The sequence below is a fragment of the Papilio xuthus genome, unplaced genomic scaffold (assembly GCF_000836235.2).
Source record: "Papilio xuthus unplaced genomic scaffold, Pxut_1.1 DF829567.1, whole genome shotgun sequence".
Taxonomy (NCBI): domain Eukaryota; kingdom Metazoa; phylum Arthropoda; class Insecta; order Lepidoptera; family Papilionidae; genus Papilio; species Papilio xuthus.
The window spans coordinates 49,095-67,580 of NW_013529082.1; the positions used below are offsets into that span (position 1 = coordinate 49,095).

The window sequence follows — 18,486 nt, forward strand, 5'->3', positions numbered from 1 at the left end:
GGGGCGACATTGTCGAGCTCAAAGCTTTGCTCGAAAAAAGAAATATCATAGAATTATAAAATATGTTATAAAAAAGGCGCCACTTACTGCGGCGGCTCCACAGAATTAATGCATTTTATAATACCTAAATAATAAAGCTATAAGTAATGGAGAGAGACGCGCCACCAGACAGGGTGGCCACCGCAAGTAAATAAAAAATATTATAAATAAATATGTTTTGTATGGAGTGTTCATTTTATTTGGCGCCTGCGCCCCCCTCCCTCCTCTCCCTCCTCTCCCTCCGCCTCCAACTCCACCTCCTACACACGGGAACAAACTGCGAGACAACAGCTTTTATTGTACACTGACATCGAGTCAGTAGGAAACGAGAGAATAAGCTATTCATTCTCGAAAAGGAGAGTACCAAAATCATATCGTGGTCCATGAACGAATCAATAATCACCTATTTTTTATATTAAATGAGAGCAAACGGCTACTTGAATTCGTAGTTGTTCATAGACAACCGCAATAACACAGAAAAAGGATATTAATGTAAGCCGGCCAATCCGTGCACCAAATGTTATTGTGCGCTCTACCACTATTAAAGTTATATTTCCAATGTCCCGTCCATGGTACCAGCACTCTTGTTTTCCCGCCTACTTTCCGGCTCCGTGCTATGGTATGGTGCATATGGTAATCAAGCGAACTAACTTCAACTGTTTAAACCGCAATGTCTCGGATACAATGAGTCAGTATAAAAAAAGTAAGTACAGTTTAGGTAATTTTATAATCTAATACGCATTCTTAGGTTATTTATAGTTAAACTTGCTAGAGAATACTTACTGTACTGTATGAAATTACCATGTCGACGAAAAACGTCGATGATAAACTTATTGCTGGTACTTTGAAAACCTTGAGTATATATTTTTTCCGAATGCGGGATCGACGGTAACCTTTTATGGTTCACATAAAATGGTGTTCCAAACATTGTTACCAATTTTCAGGTCTATGTAAATTATTATAGCTTCAATGTTTAATTTGTCGGATCATGCATTGTTTTGATTAAATGATATATCTAGATAGTGAGCTATAGAGATCAGCCATGGCTCGAGGCGAACATCAATGTGTCAGTTAATAAAGCAAACACGTTTTTTACTATTTGGGTAATTTTATTTAACATATATAAAAATAATAAATTAAAAACACCATAACAAAACGAGCGTCCGAGTTGCCATACGGGTACAGAGAGGGTGCAAGACGATCGGCGATGAGGGCGCGCGCGCTCACTCGCTTACCTGGAACGATACCGACAAATTACTGATCTTTTTGTTGTATGGGGGTCGGAATACAATTTCCTTCTTGCCAGGTCGCAGATCGTGTGGGGGGCGAGCACCCTCGCGCAGCTCGATACGCCGCGGGCCCGCACCAGCGTGGGTGCCGCGCCGTTGCTCGCGCTGCACATTGGACACCACCACCACTCGGGGCCGGCGCTCGGAGTCCTCGTGGGCAACTACCTGCACGGTCTCGACTGCCGGAGGGCGCTCGCTGGGAGCGGGAGCTCGCCGCGCGCCGAGCAGCTGCGCCGCCTGCGCATTACTGATTTTCGTTTTAAACTTGATGTTTCCGTTTTGCGAGACGTACGTTAGGACCGGCTTCACGACCTCGCCGTCGTCGGCTCGCCCGATGGTTCTCCTGCTCGGGTAGCGCCTGCGTTTTTTGTGAGATTTCTTTTTCCTCCTTATTTTCTTATAGAAATAGTCGGAGTCGGAAGACGAGAGGCCGTCGTCCGAACTGAACTCGCTCCAGTCTTCATCGGAAGTGCGCGAGGTGTCTGACGACGAGTACCGTCGCGGCTTGCGCTTACTTTTCGGTTTGACAACCCGCAAAGGAGGCAGAGGCACCACGACAAGCGGCGCCGGTGCCGGCATCGGCATGGGGTACGAGTGCATGGCCAGGGCGACGGGCTGGCTCGCCGGCATGGGGACCGGCGCTTCGTGCGGGTTGCGACATCTGCACCGCTGGTGACAAGGGGAGCAGAACGAGAAGAAAGCGGGCGTGCAGGAGGGCGTACAGTGGCAGGGCGGGCACGCAGGGCAGGCAGCGGGACGGGGCTCGGCGCGGCAGAAGTCGGGCTGCGCATACACGGGCAGCGGGAAGGGCACAGGCAACGGCACGCCCACAGGCACGGCTACGGCAACGCTGCGCGCCGTGGTGGTAGTGGTGGTGGTTGTAGTAGTGGGTGGGGAGCGCGGCTGCGGCGGGCCCAGAGCTAGCGCGGGCAGCATCACCGGCACCACGGGCGGTGCTGCAAACACCGGCACAGCGTACTGTACCGTGGCAATGCGAGTCAGACTCAATAGAATTAGCAGACGGGTCCAATGGTTCACCGTGGTACATGCCATCGCGGCGCGCTGCCGGGGCGTAATGTCACGGCGCCGGGGGTGGCGGGGGCGCGGCTGCGGGTGGGCGCAAGGGGCGCTGCGGGCGCGCGATCTCGCTCGCCATCGCCGCACAATGGCGGGCACAGGTGCGCCGGCGCGCGCTACAAGTTTTTATGTGTTGGCTTGCGTAACAGAACGCTTCGTGCTGATAAGGTTTACGTTTTATAACTTATTGCACATGTGAATACTGAATGAGATGTGTGATTATTGCGCGCCTCGTTGAAAATATTAATTGCGGCCATTATTGCGCTCATATTATTAGGTTTACAATACATTTCTTACCTCTTACATAAACTTGAAATAAAGCCAAAAATATTTTTGCTCAAATAAGGATAAAGACAAAAGTAATTATGATTATTTTATAACATAATGAGTGCAAATGAATGTTTTGCCAAAAAGGATGTAACGTATGACTTAATACGCAGTGGACTTCTGGCCTAGATATACATATACAAAGGTGGATGGGGTGGTCGACGTGGGTGATCATCTATCGCCACGCGACTCTAACTTATACCCACTATAAAACAAAAAACAACAACAAAAAATTAAAAAACAAAAAATGTAAAAATTAAAATTAAACAACATTAAAAAATTGTTATTATAATAACCAAACTTTCATACTAGCTATTGCTCGCGACACCTAGTCGCTTTTTTAAGCTTGCTGACCTTAAAGCAAGCTTTAAAAAAATCACTATTTATGAGCTATCTTCTAGTAAAAATCCCGTCAAAATGAGTTCAGGTGTTTTGGAGATTACCCAGGACAAGCGCGGATTTCTGAGAGATAGACAAATATTTTAGACATTGGTTGGTTGTTAGAAGGAAAGCAAATATATATTTTTTATGTTATGCCAATACGGGAATTGGTCCCATTTTTATCCGCGAATTTTGAAACCGTTGATGAGGGATAAGAAGACTGTACTCTATGTACGTGTTAAGTGACTCTAGGATTCTTCCTACACAAGGCAACGTAAAACTTTGTAACCCGGCGATTGTGATCACTTAAGTCTCTCGTCGCTTAAGCGCAATACGAGTACAATGTCATAGAGGTTTGTATGCAGAGCGCATCGCCGATATTTTGTTCTTTAATCGCTATAACCAGTCGCTCACAAAAAATCGTCGCAAGAAAATTTCAAGATATCGCAGCAAATGTGTACAGTTAATATGTAATAAGTTTTGATCGCGCTTTTTTGACGCAGCGACATTTATCAGTTCAAAAACACATTGGTACATGGCGGGATTCGAACCCAGGACCTGCAGATTGCAAGTCAAGTGCTTGCCCACTGAGCCACCGACGTTCCTTTATCAGTTACCCATATCTTAATATTTATATATATTAAATAAAAGTTTAAGTGATCAAAATCTCCGCAACTGTAGATTTCAATAAATACTTATATATTTTTATTTTTACATTGAGATAAGGACACTTAATGTGAAATGAGGCTAGTACAATAAATAAATAAATTAAAACTCAACCCAAATTGGTAGAGTCATTTTAGAGATTTGTGCCCTTTAGTAGGCTTTAGTCCACCACGCTGGCTCAGGCGGGTTGGTTCATCATCAGCTCACTATACGCCCCTATTAAGGGGCTCGGGGCCTACCCTAATTTAGCGTTGACTGGGGTGGGGAGGATTGACTTCACAAAACATTTGAATTATTTCTATCTATGAATCGTAAACCAAATAGCCGGAATTGAACTCGGACGCTGCCAATTTGCGTAGACCATTAAACAAAAAGACAATGTTCTTGGAAATATTTATTTGTTTAGCCAAAAAGAAATAGTATCAAGTGTTCGAGGGAGCGACGCGACGACCTGGTGGAAGGTGAATGCTCGCTTCATGTAATCCTTCGCTTCATGTAATGTAATATAAGTAGTGCACATCATTAGTCGTAGTCCGAGGAGGATTCCGAGTCGTCAGCAGAGCTGAAGTATTCGGAGTCCCTGGCGTGGCCCCTGCGCCGGCGCCTGCGGTTGGCGGCGACGAATGCGCGGATGGAAGCCAGCGACGGATGGTCATGAGCCACGGGCTCGTACACCGCCCGCGAGTACACCACGGGCGGCACGTGCCACAGCACTGCCGGTGGCGCCTGTCCCAGCATCAGCGGCGGTACCTCTCCAATGTGCAGCAGCGGCGGCGGTAGGGGGGCGTTTTGCTCACTGGCGACATGACTCCGCAATTCCGCCGTTGCGGCCAGACTTCTCGTAGAAGTATTTGTTAACGAGTCGTTCCAATATTTATCATAGCATAAAACGTAACTCCGAGAAAGAGTTGATATAACCACTAATATCTGAAGTACCCGATATTCCATCTGCGAGGAAATCTAAGTTTCGATTAAATCGGATAGAGTAGCGGGCGTCAAAAACGTTGTGCGACCTCCATTGTTATACAGGGCGCTGCGGCGATATCGACCGGGCGCAGCTGCGCGACACCAGCCGAGCGACGCCTGTACAGTCACGTAACGCAAACAATGATTAAATCATGAAAGAAACAAAGATTTTTAAATTAAACTAAGGTTACATTTAAGAATGACTTCGATGACATTCATACAGACGAGCACAAAGCGATAGCTGCGCACGCTTGCATTATGTTGCGTTGTTAAGATAAATATTTGGCCACACTACATCCAGTCGATATAAGGCTCGATCTGCAGTTTCCAATTCCCATACAAAATTGACAATAGCCACACAGAGCGTTGAAGCAGGTCGTTGTCGTCGCTGTCACCACCATTTGGTATAGCAGCATATCTAACGTATCCTCCGATAAGATCGGCAGACAGGCGAGGACAGTCGTCGCACTCACATAATCAACGGATACCACGTACATCCTTAAGTTTTTAAAATATCCAATATGTTATTGTGTTGTCCTCGCGGCTGGCAACTGCTGTGGGCCATGAGGTGAGAAGCGAGGATGACATGATGATATTTTGTATATTTCTATGTGTTTTAGGAACTTTGCTCCTAGAGAAGCAAAAGAAGAGGTTCACGAAGACAAACTTAAAAGCTTTTAAACATTTATCCGAACATTGACTGCATTCCGAGTCCGTATTACTTCGTACTGACATAACTATAATATTTGTAAATTATGATTGTAAGTGAATGCCGCGCCGGACAAAAGAGGAGTTGTAATGTATACGTTATTATTATTAATAAATAAATGATCCTTGTAAGAGGTTTTACTTCTGTTAAAATTAAAATTAATATCATATCTGGCAACATTCTGGCAACAACTTCAAGAAGCGAGCATACCATTTCCTTAAAGGCCGGCAACGCATCTACAGTTCCTCTGGTGTTGCAGATGTCCATGGGTGTCGATGATCACCTTGGTGTTCCCGCCGCTCGTTTGCCCCCTTCTCTTATAAAAAAAAAAAAAACAACTATCTCTTGGTGCCGCAATATCTTGGTGTAGTTGAATAAATATATAATAATGAAGTTGGTTGATACTGCATCAAAGTTTGGAGTCAGTTCAACATTACTGTGGACGTGTAACTCAAGTTCGTAGTTAATTATATACTTAACCAATGTTCGGCAAAATAAAACAATTGTAATAGAAGGGAGAAATTCTATTAACCGATATGTTTGGTTTATTTTTGAATAATAAGAATAGCAACTAAATGAAGGATAAAAATAATATGACTTTACAATTACCAGTGTTTCTTAACTTTTTTATTTACGTGTAAGTTACAAGAAATGCTTTAAAAAGTCAGCGATAATGATGTGTATTAATGCCCGGTTTACATTATGTAAGTAAAGTACTCGCCTAGTAGCGTCCGAAATCAGCGCTGACATTCATATAACAGGCAAACAATTTACGTGTTATTTGTTTGATACTATAAATCTTTAGTAGTAAGGGATATTGTGTGAAACTGTGGATATTCAACGGTGACATTCAACCAGAAAGTCCACTGAAGAAACTCTGGTATCAAAACATTATATTGTAATAATAAGAGGAATGGGATGCGAATATTATGTTTGTACACTAGCGTCTTCGCTGTATGTACACACACGATATACAACGCAATTGTGAGTTACAGATAAAAATGCTTTTTACTCGCTCTCTTGTTTAATTTGTAAAAAAAATGTTACAGTAAAGTTATTTCGTGGAATTTTGGATGCAGCCTTTCCGATAAGTTTTGAATTCAGCATATATTTTAAAAATTTCTAAGGAGAACATGACACAACAGTGCTGGTGCACCTACTTCAGCCCGAGACGGCGTCCAAGTCCTCATCGAAATATCGAACGTTAATTTTTGATGCTAGATAAACTAATATTACGACTTTATAAGTTTTCACAGCATGTTTGTTTCAAAACGTACAAAACATGGCAACACTCAACTTTATAACATCAACAGAACTACTCTTAAAAACTTATCCGTCATCATTGTCCTTTGACTTTGAAGCTTTCTTTGATTTTCGTCGATGAGGGTTTTTATATGATTTAATTTTAGTTTTGTTTTCACCTCCGAGTATCGCGGTGTGCGTCTCCTCCCCCGCCTGCACCCCGCGCACCACCTCGTTCTCTTCCTCCTTATCCCTGTCCTCCTCTTTAGGGGCTTCATTGTAGCCTCTTAGGTTTTCTTCTTTCTTATTTTGTAACCAATCGTTAGCTTGGTTTTTGCTGATCTTTTTTTCGTATATGACATATCCGTCCTCGGTGACATACTGGAGGATAGGATGTAGTAACGCCTTTTTGTTCCTATGCACCCTGTGACCTCCGGCCCCGCTTTGCGCCCGGCCGCGCGCTCTGCCTCCGCTGCGCCGGCCCGCCCACCAGCCGGCGTCGGATTCGGCGCTGGAGGACTCGTGGGTGTCGGCGCTCCAGTCCTCGTCATCACTGGTGTCTGTCCCCGATTCGGTGTGAGAATGGCGTCGGGGCTTTCTCTTCCTGTGTATGCGTTTTTTCTTTTTTCTTTGTGTATGTCGTCCTGTGTCGTCGAGATCTCGTTTGCTCGCGCCGTCCGGGGAGTAGAAGGGCATAACAATGACGGGCAACTTGTGGGCTGCCGCCGGCGCCGGCATTGGCATGGGCATCATGGGCACATGCATGGGCATGGGCATGGGCATCGGGGCACCTCGCGGCGGCGCACCGGGCGCGGTGCCAGGAGCTGGCTGCGGAAGCTTGTCAGGCACGAGACCCTGGAAGCCCGGCGGCAGAGGAGGGAACGTAAGGTTAGGTAGCGCTCCCGGGTACACTGGATAGTCGGCATGACGCGGCATGCGGCAGTGCATCGGCAAACTTTGCGGCAAATAGTTAACTTCGGTCGGACATAAAGGCAACTCTTCCTCCTTTGCCATGCTAGTAATTATTTTCACAGCAATCATATAAATAAAAGAGATACGCCACCGCATGACCGATTCTCCCGAGATTCGCAATAAACGTAACGCCGGCGTAGTTATTACGATACGTAATCGACCGTGAAGCGCCGGCGCCGGAAGCAGCGAGCGATTACTTAGCTAATGGCAACAACTGCTCGAATATGGTCCACAGGCAGAGTGCGAGCGAGCGTCCCCGGGCACGCTTTATGAAGGACGCGGCGACAGGTGCACGCGCACAATGCGTGACGCAACGCCCACGGCCTAGCACAATGCCCGGCCGCGGCTGCATTGTCGCGCGGCCACGTGCTCGCTTGCATCACATTTTGGAATCGGTGCACGTAAACTTCACATATGTTGGTGGTAAAATTCATTGGACTTGAGATGACGTAACGGAGTTTTATGACAAAGAGCGTCGAGGGCGGTACATAAGGTGGGCGGCGCGCGCGCAGCAAGCATCCGACCGTGGCCGATCGACTCGACCGTACATCGCGCGCTTCTCACCACTTTAGCTAAAGGTTAAGTTTCAAAATTGACCTGTTTTAGATAATTTGATATTTCTTCACAGCGGCGTAGGGCAGGGAGATGGTCAGAGCGGTGCTAGTCTGTCAGCTGGTGGTGGGCGCGCTGTCGTCGTGGGCGAGGGCACAGTATCCCTTCCCGATGGCGGCGCTCGGGCCGGCGGGCGGCGGGCCGGCGGCTCCTGGCGGACTGCCGCTGGCCCCGCACGCCGCACACCTGCCCATGCCCATGCCCGTGCCCATGCACATGCCGATTCGCCAGCCCCAGATGCCCGTCGTCGTGATGCCCTACCGCTCGAAAGCTAGCGATCGTGCATTTAAGAAAAAAAAGCGGCGCAGACCGCACTACTCGAGCGAGGAGTCCAGTTCGGAAAGTGCGAGCTATGAAGACTCCTCCTCCAGCGCTGAGTTCGAGTTTAGACGAGCGCGAGGGCGGCGACAGAGACACAAGAAGAAGCGCGAAGTGCTGACCCCCGTCATCTCGTACGTGACCAGGAGCGGCCGCGTCGTGTACCAGAAGAAAGTCAAGAAGGAGAACCCGGCCGATTGGCTGGAGGTGGGCGCTGCGGGAGCGGGGGGAGCAGGTGGCGAGGGCGAGGGCGAGGGCGTCGCGCGCGCATCGCCGCGGGACGAGCTCACGGTTCGCGATTTGAGGAGGACATACAAACTGAACAAACATAAGCACAGGCATTAGCTTCACCATTTTGTACACTTAGACAACGACTTCCATTAAATTTATACTTGAATATTATTTTTTATTAAGTAAGATTAAAATGAATTTAAATAGTTTTCGATTTTTAAATGTTCGGCTTGCATGAACCCCCACCCCCCCATCCCCTGTCGACACGTTGATTCCATCGTCGATGCAATAAATCGTATATGCACCAGTCAATAAACTACCGAAGTCTCGTGACAAAGCGTACAATATTTAAGTGGAAATGCCAATCTCACACATTGGCCGTGTTAAGAGCTGAAGACAGTCCGTATGTGTTTTCTATTTATATTTTATATAAAACAAAGACACGGTTCATGCAATAGGATGTAAGTTGAGACATTCACAGTCTAGCGGTTCTCATGTTACAGATGGCGGGCAGGCGGCAGTGGCGGGGGCGATGGCGCTGGCGGTGGCAGCTGGTTATAGTGTCGGCGGCGGCGTGGTACGCGGGAGGGGCGTGGCGCGAGGACGTGGGCGGGGGTGTGGGCGGGCGCGGCACCCCACCCCCGCGCTTGTGGCCCAGGGAGCCGGGGTACTACTTGGACGACTGGCACATTTGGCCGCTGTACTTCAACGGGTAATTGGGTCATCGACGGTGCACTTCTATATTAACTTACATATACCTATTTGATGTGTCAATATAAGTAGAATATTACCTAGTTATGTTCTTTTCTTCGCTGCGTCGTGGCGTGAGATCTCCTTCCACAAATTAACAAGTTTTTGTTACGTTGTAAGATTTGAATGAGGCAAACGGAAAGCCGTGGCGTGGCATGAGGCACAAAAATAAAAAGGCAGTTGCAGATCGATATTTATTATTTCTTAAAATCTAAATTAAATAAAACATTAATGTCAGTCATACATAGAACAAACAGGATTTAACAATTTTAAAAGTACAAATGCGCGTTGCAAGTAATAAATAAGTAAATGATGCGGGAGAGGGGGGGGGGGTCGCCTCTCTTGTGACGTCACTGAACTATTTAAAGTCAAATATACGAATAATATTTGTGTATAACTTACTAATATTATAAATGCGAATGTTTGGATGGATGGATGTTTGTTACAAGGTATCTCCAGAACGGGTTAACGGATCTTGGTGAATTTCGGCACAAAAGTAGAAAATGGTCTGGAAGAACATATAGGCTAATAATTTTATTTGGCGCGTATAGAGTCGCGGGCGACAACTAGTATAATATAAATGTATGTCGCAAGGCGAACCTCGACACAATACAACAATCTCCTAAACTAAGTAGACTTGTATTAGTTAGGGGAAAAGTATTTTTGTATTTTGTAAGTAACGTTGCGATCGAGTGTTCTTTTCGTTTGTCAGATACATAAAGTGCATCCGACACGTGCATTACAATGATAGCGAGATAGCGAAATAATAAGATCGTGTTCAAAGTTCAGCTGACGGTTTTAAGTGGTCCAACAAAATGTTATTATTTGTTCTAATCAAATAATATTTAATAAACAATGAAGAAATACTTTCTATTGTATTATACATATATAATACGATTATATTTTTCCACAATTTAAAATGTACATGAGTAGAGATAATACAATTTATGACGTCATTCAATCGTTTTCATCAAAAACACATGTATTTCATAAATCTATCGTGTGCATCATTATTACAAAAAGAATTTTGTGACCAGTAGAGGGAGCGTGCCCGGGAGGGGCGGGGCCGGGGGCGTATCCGGTCGGGGCGGNNNGGGGCGGGGTCGGGGGCGGTGCTCATCGCGCCTCCTTAGCCGTCAGTTTTTCGATGAGTTCCTGCAGCGGTGCCAGCTCTCTTCTCTCTATTAGGTTGAATTCCTGCCAACAGGACAAAATAACGTCACCCCTAGTCTAAAGATGTACTGTTTATGCCGAAAGATATCTTCATTAGAATGACCCGTAATCTACTTCTATAAAAATTCTTTGAAACTGAGCTTTTTGTCCGTGTGCGAAATGTGAATGGTGCGGAGGGTCTGAGGGTGTTGGTGGCGTTTGGAGGGCGTGTGGAGGGTGCGTCGGGGTGTCACCTGCACAAAGAAGATGAAATGCTTGAAGGAGGTGTTAAGGTGCGCCTCCTCGCCGAGCTGCACCACCTCGGGGAAGTGCTGGTGGTAGATGTGGGCGTAGACGCGGAACAGTCGCTTCAGGATTGTCTTCGCCATCGACAGGAAGTTCTTAGGGAAGGGCACGCCTGCAACCAGAACATCCACCGTGTGTTCTCACATCAGAATTCATATCAATAATGTGCCAGGGTAAGTGACCCAGGTGAAGGACCCTCGAAGAATATGTGAAGACAGCGAGTAGAGTTGACAGCTTACCTATTTTTGAGGGGAAGAGAGTTTCGTCGTCAAGCTGGTCCTGGGCCCAGGTCATGAGGTAGTCTATATACTTAGGCGCGGAGCACTTGATAGGCTTCTTGACTGTGTGCCCGTCGGCCCAGTGGTACTCGTACTTGGGCCCTGCTGACATCACCGCGCAGGACTCCTCCGTGCAGAACTCGGTGATTGTGCCGTACAGCATGTTGATCTGGTTGAAGAAGTCCACCGCTGCAACACATCCACATGTCTGACACAACTCTTGTCCTGACAATACCTACCTACCAACAATAAATAAACACAACTCATTCACAAGTGCTTACGCCACAAACACAAATATTCATTTTGATTATTTGAATAGATTGTTAGGTAGACATTTTAATGAGAAAATTGAAACTTTTCAAATATCACATATGATGAGAATTGTCTATCTATAGAATCATCGTGACAACAAAGAGTGAGTCAGACAGATAGACAATAAATTTGCTTTTATATAGCTATGGCAAAGTTACAAAATGCAAAAAGATGTTGTTTACATGTACAGAGATGATGGATAGATGTGATGAGGTAACTTGTCATTGTGTCCTGTATTCATAACACATGTTGTTGAACAAACACAATATAAAGTATTTTATATCCTCAAATATGTTTCACTTCCCATACAAGGTCAACTGTATTACATTTCCTCCATAATATTGTTATTAATTCACTTTTAAGAAGTTTTTTTATGAATAAAATATTTAAAAAAAAAAACAAATAATTCACTAAAATATGTTATTAAAAGGAGTCCCTTTAGGCAAGGTAATTAATTGTATGCAAAATGTTATAAGAATATTATATATTCAACTACTAGCTGTTGCCCGTGACTCCATCCGCATAGATATATAAAAAGCATCACATCCATCCAAACATTCACATTTATAATATTAGTAAGTTAAATGAAAAGCAGCTCTTCAAGGCATAAATTTTAAAAAAAAATGAATAAATAGTATCCTATATCCGTCTCCTGGCTCTAAGGTACCTCACCAATTTTTAGTCATATTGGTAAAGCCGTTCTTGAGTTATAAATAGTGTAACTAACACAAGTTTGTTTTATGTATATATATATATATATATATATATAATATACTTAAATGAACAAATAAATCTTTGTTAATTGAAAACATGGTATGGTATCATCCTAGGTAGAAGTATGAGTTGACAGACAGTACATCAACATCAGAGTTAGCTTCCTCCCCAAATTATGAAACTATTTATACATACTTATGCAAAGTATCCTTTAGTATACTTCATTTTTTGTTGATTAGACATTTTACATTTGACTCTATGACTTCTCCAAAAGGAAGGATATATTAGAATTTGTACTGACAAAATCTACAAAGAGAATATGGTTTCCAATAAAACAGATCTTACTGTTGACTGCCACCCACTCATTGAGGTCCTCTCCCTCTGGCAGCATGACGGCAAGCCGCAGGTTGCCTGAGCCCAGCGTGGCGGCCGCGTGTCGCATCAGGTCATATTGATGTGTTCCCTCAGGGATATTCTTTTTTGGCTTAAAAGTTTTATTAGATCGACTCCCACTGTAAGCGCAAACATTATAGGTCCATACAATTTTTTTATATCATATAAGGCTGAATAAACATATTGCCTATTGGTATGGTTCTAAATGAATCAATACATTAAAATCAATATATGCTTGAAATCTCTGCAAACCTTTTTAATACAAGCTATTATCTTTCAAAATAGATAAATTGTTTTAATAAATAGTAATTAAGATTTAGGACACTAAGCGTTAAGATGCATCACCACCATATGATCACTGTTCGATCGAAGCAAACATAAACAACGATCCAAGTTTAGCGGAAGAAAACCTGTTAAAAATAGATATTGATACGACTCTAAGATCTAGTTTTTAACTTACAATAGAAAGCTCATTTTGTTCTTAAATTAATTTATCCGAATAAACTAAATTATCGTCTTCTACTATAGCACCAAATCATTAAAATAGGTTAGCCTAAAACAATAAAATATTCAATACGATTCAATTGACAAACGTCAATTGTCAAAAGATATTGTGCTTCATGACGTCAACGTCATAAGATGTCTCAAAAAGTTAAGATTTTTATAAAATAAAAATGATGAGCAAATTGTAAACATTTTATTTTTAATGATTCTAAAAATTTTAAGTAGTGCTATGGGCTACCATTGATCTTCCGTATAATGCAAACACGAATTTTTAGTGTGCACGACCACCACGGCCGGGTAAAAATTGTCATTGGCAACACTGCTTCAGATCAGTCAAGTCGAAACAGACCAGAATTCACCACAGGATCATTCATTTCAGATTGCGTTGCGTATATTCGATTGAGTGTGGTATTTTTGTATAAGCCACAAGGAATTAAAATGCAAGGCTTGAGTTTCCAGAGCTTGAAGAAGCATAAAGCGGTTAGTATACTTCATATTTTTCATCGTCATTTTTGTTATTTTCAAAATACTTCTTACATAACTAACCTGCAACATTTTCTTTGCAAACTCATTATCTGTCCTTATTGAAGGAAAATAATTTACAGTACCTAACTTAATATTGCTAAACAGTTTGGTTTGAGATTTTTGATTATAACATTGCTAGTTTGTAAGGTTTTTGTATTTATTATTCATGATATCACAGTTCCTAAGTGTTGATGACAAAGGACGCACTGCAGGCAAACACGGGGTGGGGTACAAATCAATATTTGTTTTACAAATGATTGCCAAACTAGTAAATATTAAACAATTGGCTGCTGATTTTTTTTTTACTTTTACAATTGTTTTATGGTCATGATCCAATGGTGAATTAGTGATTAATCCTTTTTCCATGGAAACAATAATAATGTATTGATAATAGAAAAACACAAAACTCAAGATTTCTACAAATATTAGTATAATTTCAAACTTGAAATGAAAAAAAAGATTTTTAAGATTAAATTATTTGATAATTTCTAATCTTGATAATTTATAGGGATCCTACAGATTTTTTTTAAGATAAAAACTTGAACTTGAAGCTATTTAAATCGGTTTCTATATATTTGTCTAATTACACACCAACATCCATGATGAATACAAGATAAACACAGAGGTATAAACAATTACTTTCTCGTGTGATGTCAAAGTACATAGCTCTTGTTTTTAAATTATTATTCTAGTGCATAAAAACTAATAGTTGTACCTTAATGCACCATGTGGCAATGTTTTGCTTGTGGTGCACCAGCTTTGTCAAGAATTCCTGATACTTAGATATTCTAATACCTTTCATCCAATAGGTGTTGTGAATGTCTTTGCCTTCTATTCTAGTGCTTTATCAGTTTATTGTAGTTCCAAAGAGACATATTATATAACTACATTATACCTTTAAACCACTTTATGAATGGAAAATAAAATCAATCAATTTGTTGTACATTTTAATTGACAAGTTTATAAATAAGTGTTTCTCCAACTTATTTGAGTATTTGTAAACTTTAGAAATGTTAAAATTGGAAAAATAGGGAGGCATATTTACATATATGGCATAATACTGTGTAATTGAAATTATAAATTATATAAACAGGTCAGGACTTTTATGGAAAATAGATGACATGTAAAAGAATAAGTAAGGCCTATTTAATACTCTTTCATAGACAGTCAAATAAATCAACATTGTAATGGCAGGAAAATATAAAAAATAACAGTCATTAGGAAGGCAATAAAATATTGAATAATTTATAGTTGATCCCGCTTTATGTGTGCACGGGTGTTGGCGCCATGGGGGCTGTGTTCTACCTGTTACGTTTAGCCACGCGCTCCCCCGATGTTACCTGGAACCGCAAGACCAATCCTGAGCCCTGGCAAGAGTATAGAAATAAGCAGTATAAGGTATCAGCAATAATTTAAATAAATTTTGAATAATTAATAATCATAAAGCCTTCATTGGCACTATAACACAAATTCAAAATTTCTATCTAGTCATATTCTAAATTGTTGACTTTATATAATTCATACTTTATTTTTGTTGACAGTTCTACTCTCCAAACATTGACTACTCCAAGGAAGAGTCTCCGGCTCCTAAATTTTAAGTTACATTGTTTGTTACTAATGAAAAGTGCTGTAAAACATTAGATGGTTTTATTTAATTTATAGTTATAATGTGATATCCAATGTCGTGACTTTTATTTAAACCCTCTTTCCATCAGTCATATTGAAATTAGCTACAAGTAGAATAATAAAGATTTATAAATCTGATGTCTTATCTTATTTAGTATTTTGGGAGGATGGGGGAAAAATTACCTTTTGGTCACTGGATGTCAGCATGATCAAGAGTCACAACATGACTAAATAGACCACAGAAAAACTATGCAGGATACTGTTGACTGTACAGTCAGCGATATTTTTGCACACCTTGACTGCTTAGTTACTTATGACGCTGTGGCTGCTACGATATTTATGGGCACCTTGAATGTACTCATATATTTGACGCTGTGTATGTACCGATGTATTTGAGCAGGGTGAATGTATCTATTAATTTGAGGACTTTTGTTGTACTGATATAATTGATTACTTTTGGTGTACCTCTATATTTGCATATCTTGTCTGTTACGGTATTAATGACGCTGACTGTACTAACGTCAAATTTCATCGAAAGATTGAAAAAAAGTTATTTTCCCAGCTGGCTACGCTTTGCAACTAATTTGTAATTCTACCACTGACAATAAGGAATACTTTCTTTATTGATTTTTAAATCGCTAGTCCTTATTTCCTTACTATTATTATAAATGCGAAAGTAACTATCTGCCTTTCCATCTTTTACGCAAAAACTACTGAATCGATTTAAATGAAATTTGTTACACAGATAGTCTAGGGCCTGGGGAAGGACATAGGCTATTTTTTTTTATCGCGAAAAAGGGGTTGAAAATTTTGGAAGTATCGCCATTTTAACAGATAGAAGCTTGAAACTTATTTTGTGGCTGTAAATTTTTTTAGCCTATCTCCTTCCTCAGGCTCTAGACTATCTGTGTACCAAATCTCATTTGAATCGGTTCTGTAGTTTTTGCAGTCGCATTTATAATGTCAGTAAGGATTTACTTCGAGAACTTGGATTAGTTGGTAAACTAAAGTTGTTTTTTTTCTTCAACGTTGAAGAATTTAACAAAATTTAGAATTTTTTTTGTAATTGGTAACCCTAAAAATTTGTCAATGTCAAAAAACTACCAAAACTACCACAAAATATCTATGCTTTGTCGGACTAAAATCCTACAATATTGTCATGTTTCACGGTTGTGTTCATGACCTATTACATGTCGTCGTCAATAGAATTTAAATTGTTTTAATTACCGGCCGCTGTTTTCAACAATAAAATAAGAATATTATGAGGATTTTTCTTAACAGTATGATTCTGGGCATAACAACTGTATGTTAAACAGTGTCTAAAGTGACGAATGTGTTAATCATGTGAGTGTTCTGAGAAGTACATTTATTTGTTTTATCATTTTTAAAATGGAATCTGCAACAGAAAAAGATTGGAAGAAAAAAATCGGATTTCCAATAAACTACGATTCGGATCAAAGCTCTGACGATGATTTGTAAGTTTTAATTACGATACCTGTTTACTTAAAATGTCCGTATTATGTATAAAAGCTAAGGTTACATTTTTCGACGCCTACTGGCGATAAAGTAACGTAACATGTGGTTGTTGTATGATATAAATGATTATGTTAATAGAAATTTAACTAACTATAGTAATTTTTTTTTCATTTTTCATGAGGCTTAGCTTTAGAATTCAATGCAGAAATTTGAAGTTGAGGCAGCCAGGATTCTAAGATATGCTGCTTCAATATTTAGACCTTCCTCTATCACTGCTTCACCCATGATGGTCGTCAGTTCGCACACCAATTTCTCAAATTCTTTGTTTTACCGGGCTCTTTGGCTAGTGTCTTTTCTCTGCATGGGGCCCAAGATATTACTCATGATATTCTTTGTGACACTAGAAGCAATTTCTCCTCTTTAACAGTTACTGTCCAAGTCTCAGTGCCGTACATCATGATTGATCCAACTACAGTCTTGTATCTGCCTTCAATGCATTTAAACTCTTGTATAAGTTTTATCATAAAACAATCAAAGCTTAAACAACGCTTGCTGGATATTCACTGTATAAGTCTTGTCGCCTGCGACTCCGTCCATGTGCATATATAAAAAGTAATTTTTTTTTTTTATAAAATATTAGCAGATTTTTTGCTGTAATTAAGCTCTATGCTTGTGCTAGGATATGGTTTACAACAATAGTCGAATGGCGGGATTCGAACCCCCGACCTCGTGATCGAAAATCCGTATCCTTAACCATGCGCTATTGACGCTTGAATTAATGTAGCCTATGTGTTCTTTCAGACTATGTTCTATATATATTCTACATATACAAATTTAATCAAGATCTGTTCAGCCGTTCTAGAGATGTCTTCAAACACCCATCCATCAATCTAAACATTTGCATTTATAATATTAGTAAGTTAAATAAAAATCAGCTCTTCAAGGCATAAATTCGAAAAAAATGAACAAATAGTATCCTATGTCTGTCTCCTGGCTCTAAGCTACCTCCTCAGCAATTTTCAGGCATATCGGCAAAGCCGTTCTTGAGTTATAAATATTGTAACTAACACAACTTTCTTTTATATATATAGATTAGCTATTATAATAAAAAAAACTTAATAGCCCATACATTAATCCACACTATGTTTTATATCTATGCCAAATTTCAGTGAGATCCATTCAGTGGTTCTATACATATCTTCTAACAAACTTGTATCTGTCTATCCATCCATCTAAACTTTCCCATTCATAATATTTGTAAATGTGTAATATAGTATATGTATATGTATGTGATGAAAATGGACAATGGGAATTTAGTTACAAATCTTGCTAATTCCCACAATGTATGAAAAATATAAACAATGTAGGTAAACCTTTCAAAAATTGAATAACTCATAATAAATTTAAATCTGAATCTAATATTGTGGTGTTGCCATCACATTACCTAGTAGTGTCTAATGCTAGATGAATGGTAACGAATGTTTGAGTGGCGCGGCGCGGCGCGGCGCGGGGTAGGGTGGGGTGGGGTGCGCGCGGCTGCGATTGATAGCGGTTAATCTCTGCTATCGGCTCTTCAGCTAATCTATCTCATTACATGGCTATAAAACACCACTTAGAGATT

General features: G+C 41.1%; 4 protein-coding genes across 5 annotated transcripts in view; 2 read left to right on the plus strand and 2 right to left on the minus strand.

Moving 5' to 3' along the window:
* Window positions 1-6,439: 6,439 nt before the first annotated feature.
* Window positions 6,440-7,943, minus strand: LOC106117309 (uncharacterized). Its single transcript, XM_013311556.1, has one exon. It carries the CDS (start codon window positions 7,762-7,764, stop codon window positions 6,784-6,786), a length of 981 nt encoding a protein of 326 aa, XP_013167010.1. The 5' UTR covers window positions 7,765-7,943; the 3' UTR covers window positions 6,440-6,783.
* Window positions 7,944-10,662: 2,719 nt separating this feature from the next.
* mats (MOB kinase activator-like 1) lies at window positions 10,663-13,324 on the minus strand. Of its 2 annotated transcripts, none has more exons than XM_013312433.1 (5): window positions 13,195-13,324; window positions 12,687-12,853; window positions 11,277-11,504; window positions 10,986-11,149; window positions 10,663-10,776 (listed from the first exon to the last, which is right to left on the minus strand). In XM_013312433.1, the coding sequence occupies exons 1-5, from the start codon at window positions 13,206-13,208 to the stop codon at window positions 10,696-10,698; spliced, it is 654 nt and encodes a 217-aa protein (XP_013167887.1). In that variant the 5' UTR covers window positions 13,209-13,324; the 3' UTR covers window positions 10,663-10,695. The 2 variants fall into 2 exon arrangements, with proteins under 2 accessions (XP_013167887.1, XP_013167895.1); XM_013312441.1 differs by lacking the exon at window positions 13,195-13,324 and adding an exon at window positions 12,987-13,092.
* Window positions 13,325-13,568: 244 nt separating this feature from the next.
* On the plus strand, window positions 13,569-15,443 carry ND-MLRQ (NADH dehydrogenase (ubiquinone) MLRQ subunit). Its single transcript, XM_013311255.1, has 3 exons — window positions 13,569-13,718; window positions 15,015-15,161; window positions 15,305-15,443. Exons 1-3 carry the CDS (start codon window positions 13,677-13,679, stop codon window positions 15,359-15,361), a joined length of 246 nt encoding a protein of 81 aa, XP_013166709.1. The 5' UTR covers window positions 13,569-13,676; the 3' UTR covers window positions 15,362-15,443.
* Window positions 15,444-17,151: 1,708 nt separating this feature from the next.
* The window catches only part of Mekk1 (mitogen-activated protein kinase kinase kinase 4), a 12,567-nt gene continuing 11,232 nt past the window's right edge, over window positions 17,152-18,486 (plus strand). The window contains exon 1 of the mRNA XM_013311035.1: window positions 17,152-17,157. Within this exon, the coding sequence (XP_013166489.1) occupies window positions 17,152-17,157 (6 nt within the window). The remainder of the gene's footprint in view (window positions 17,158-18,486) is intronic.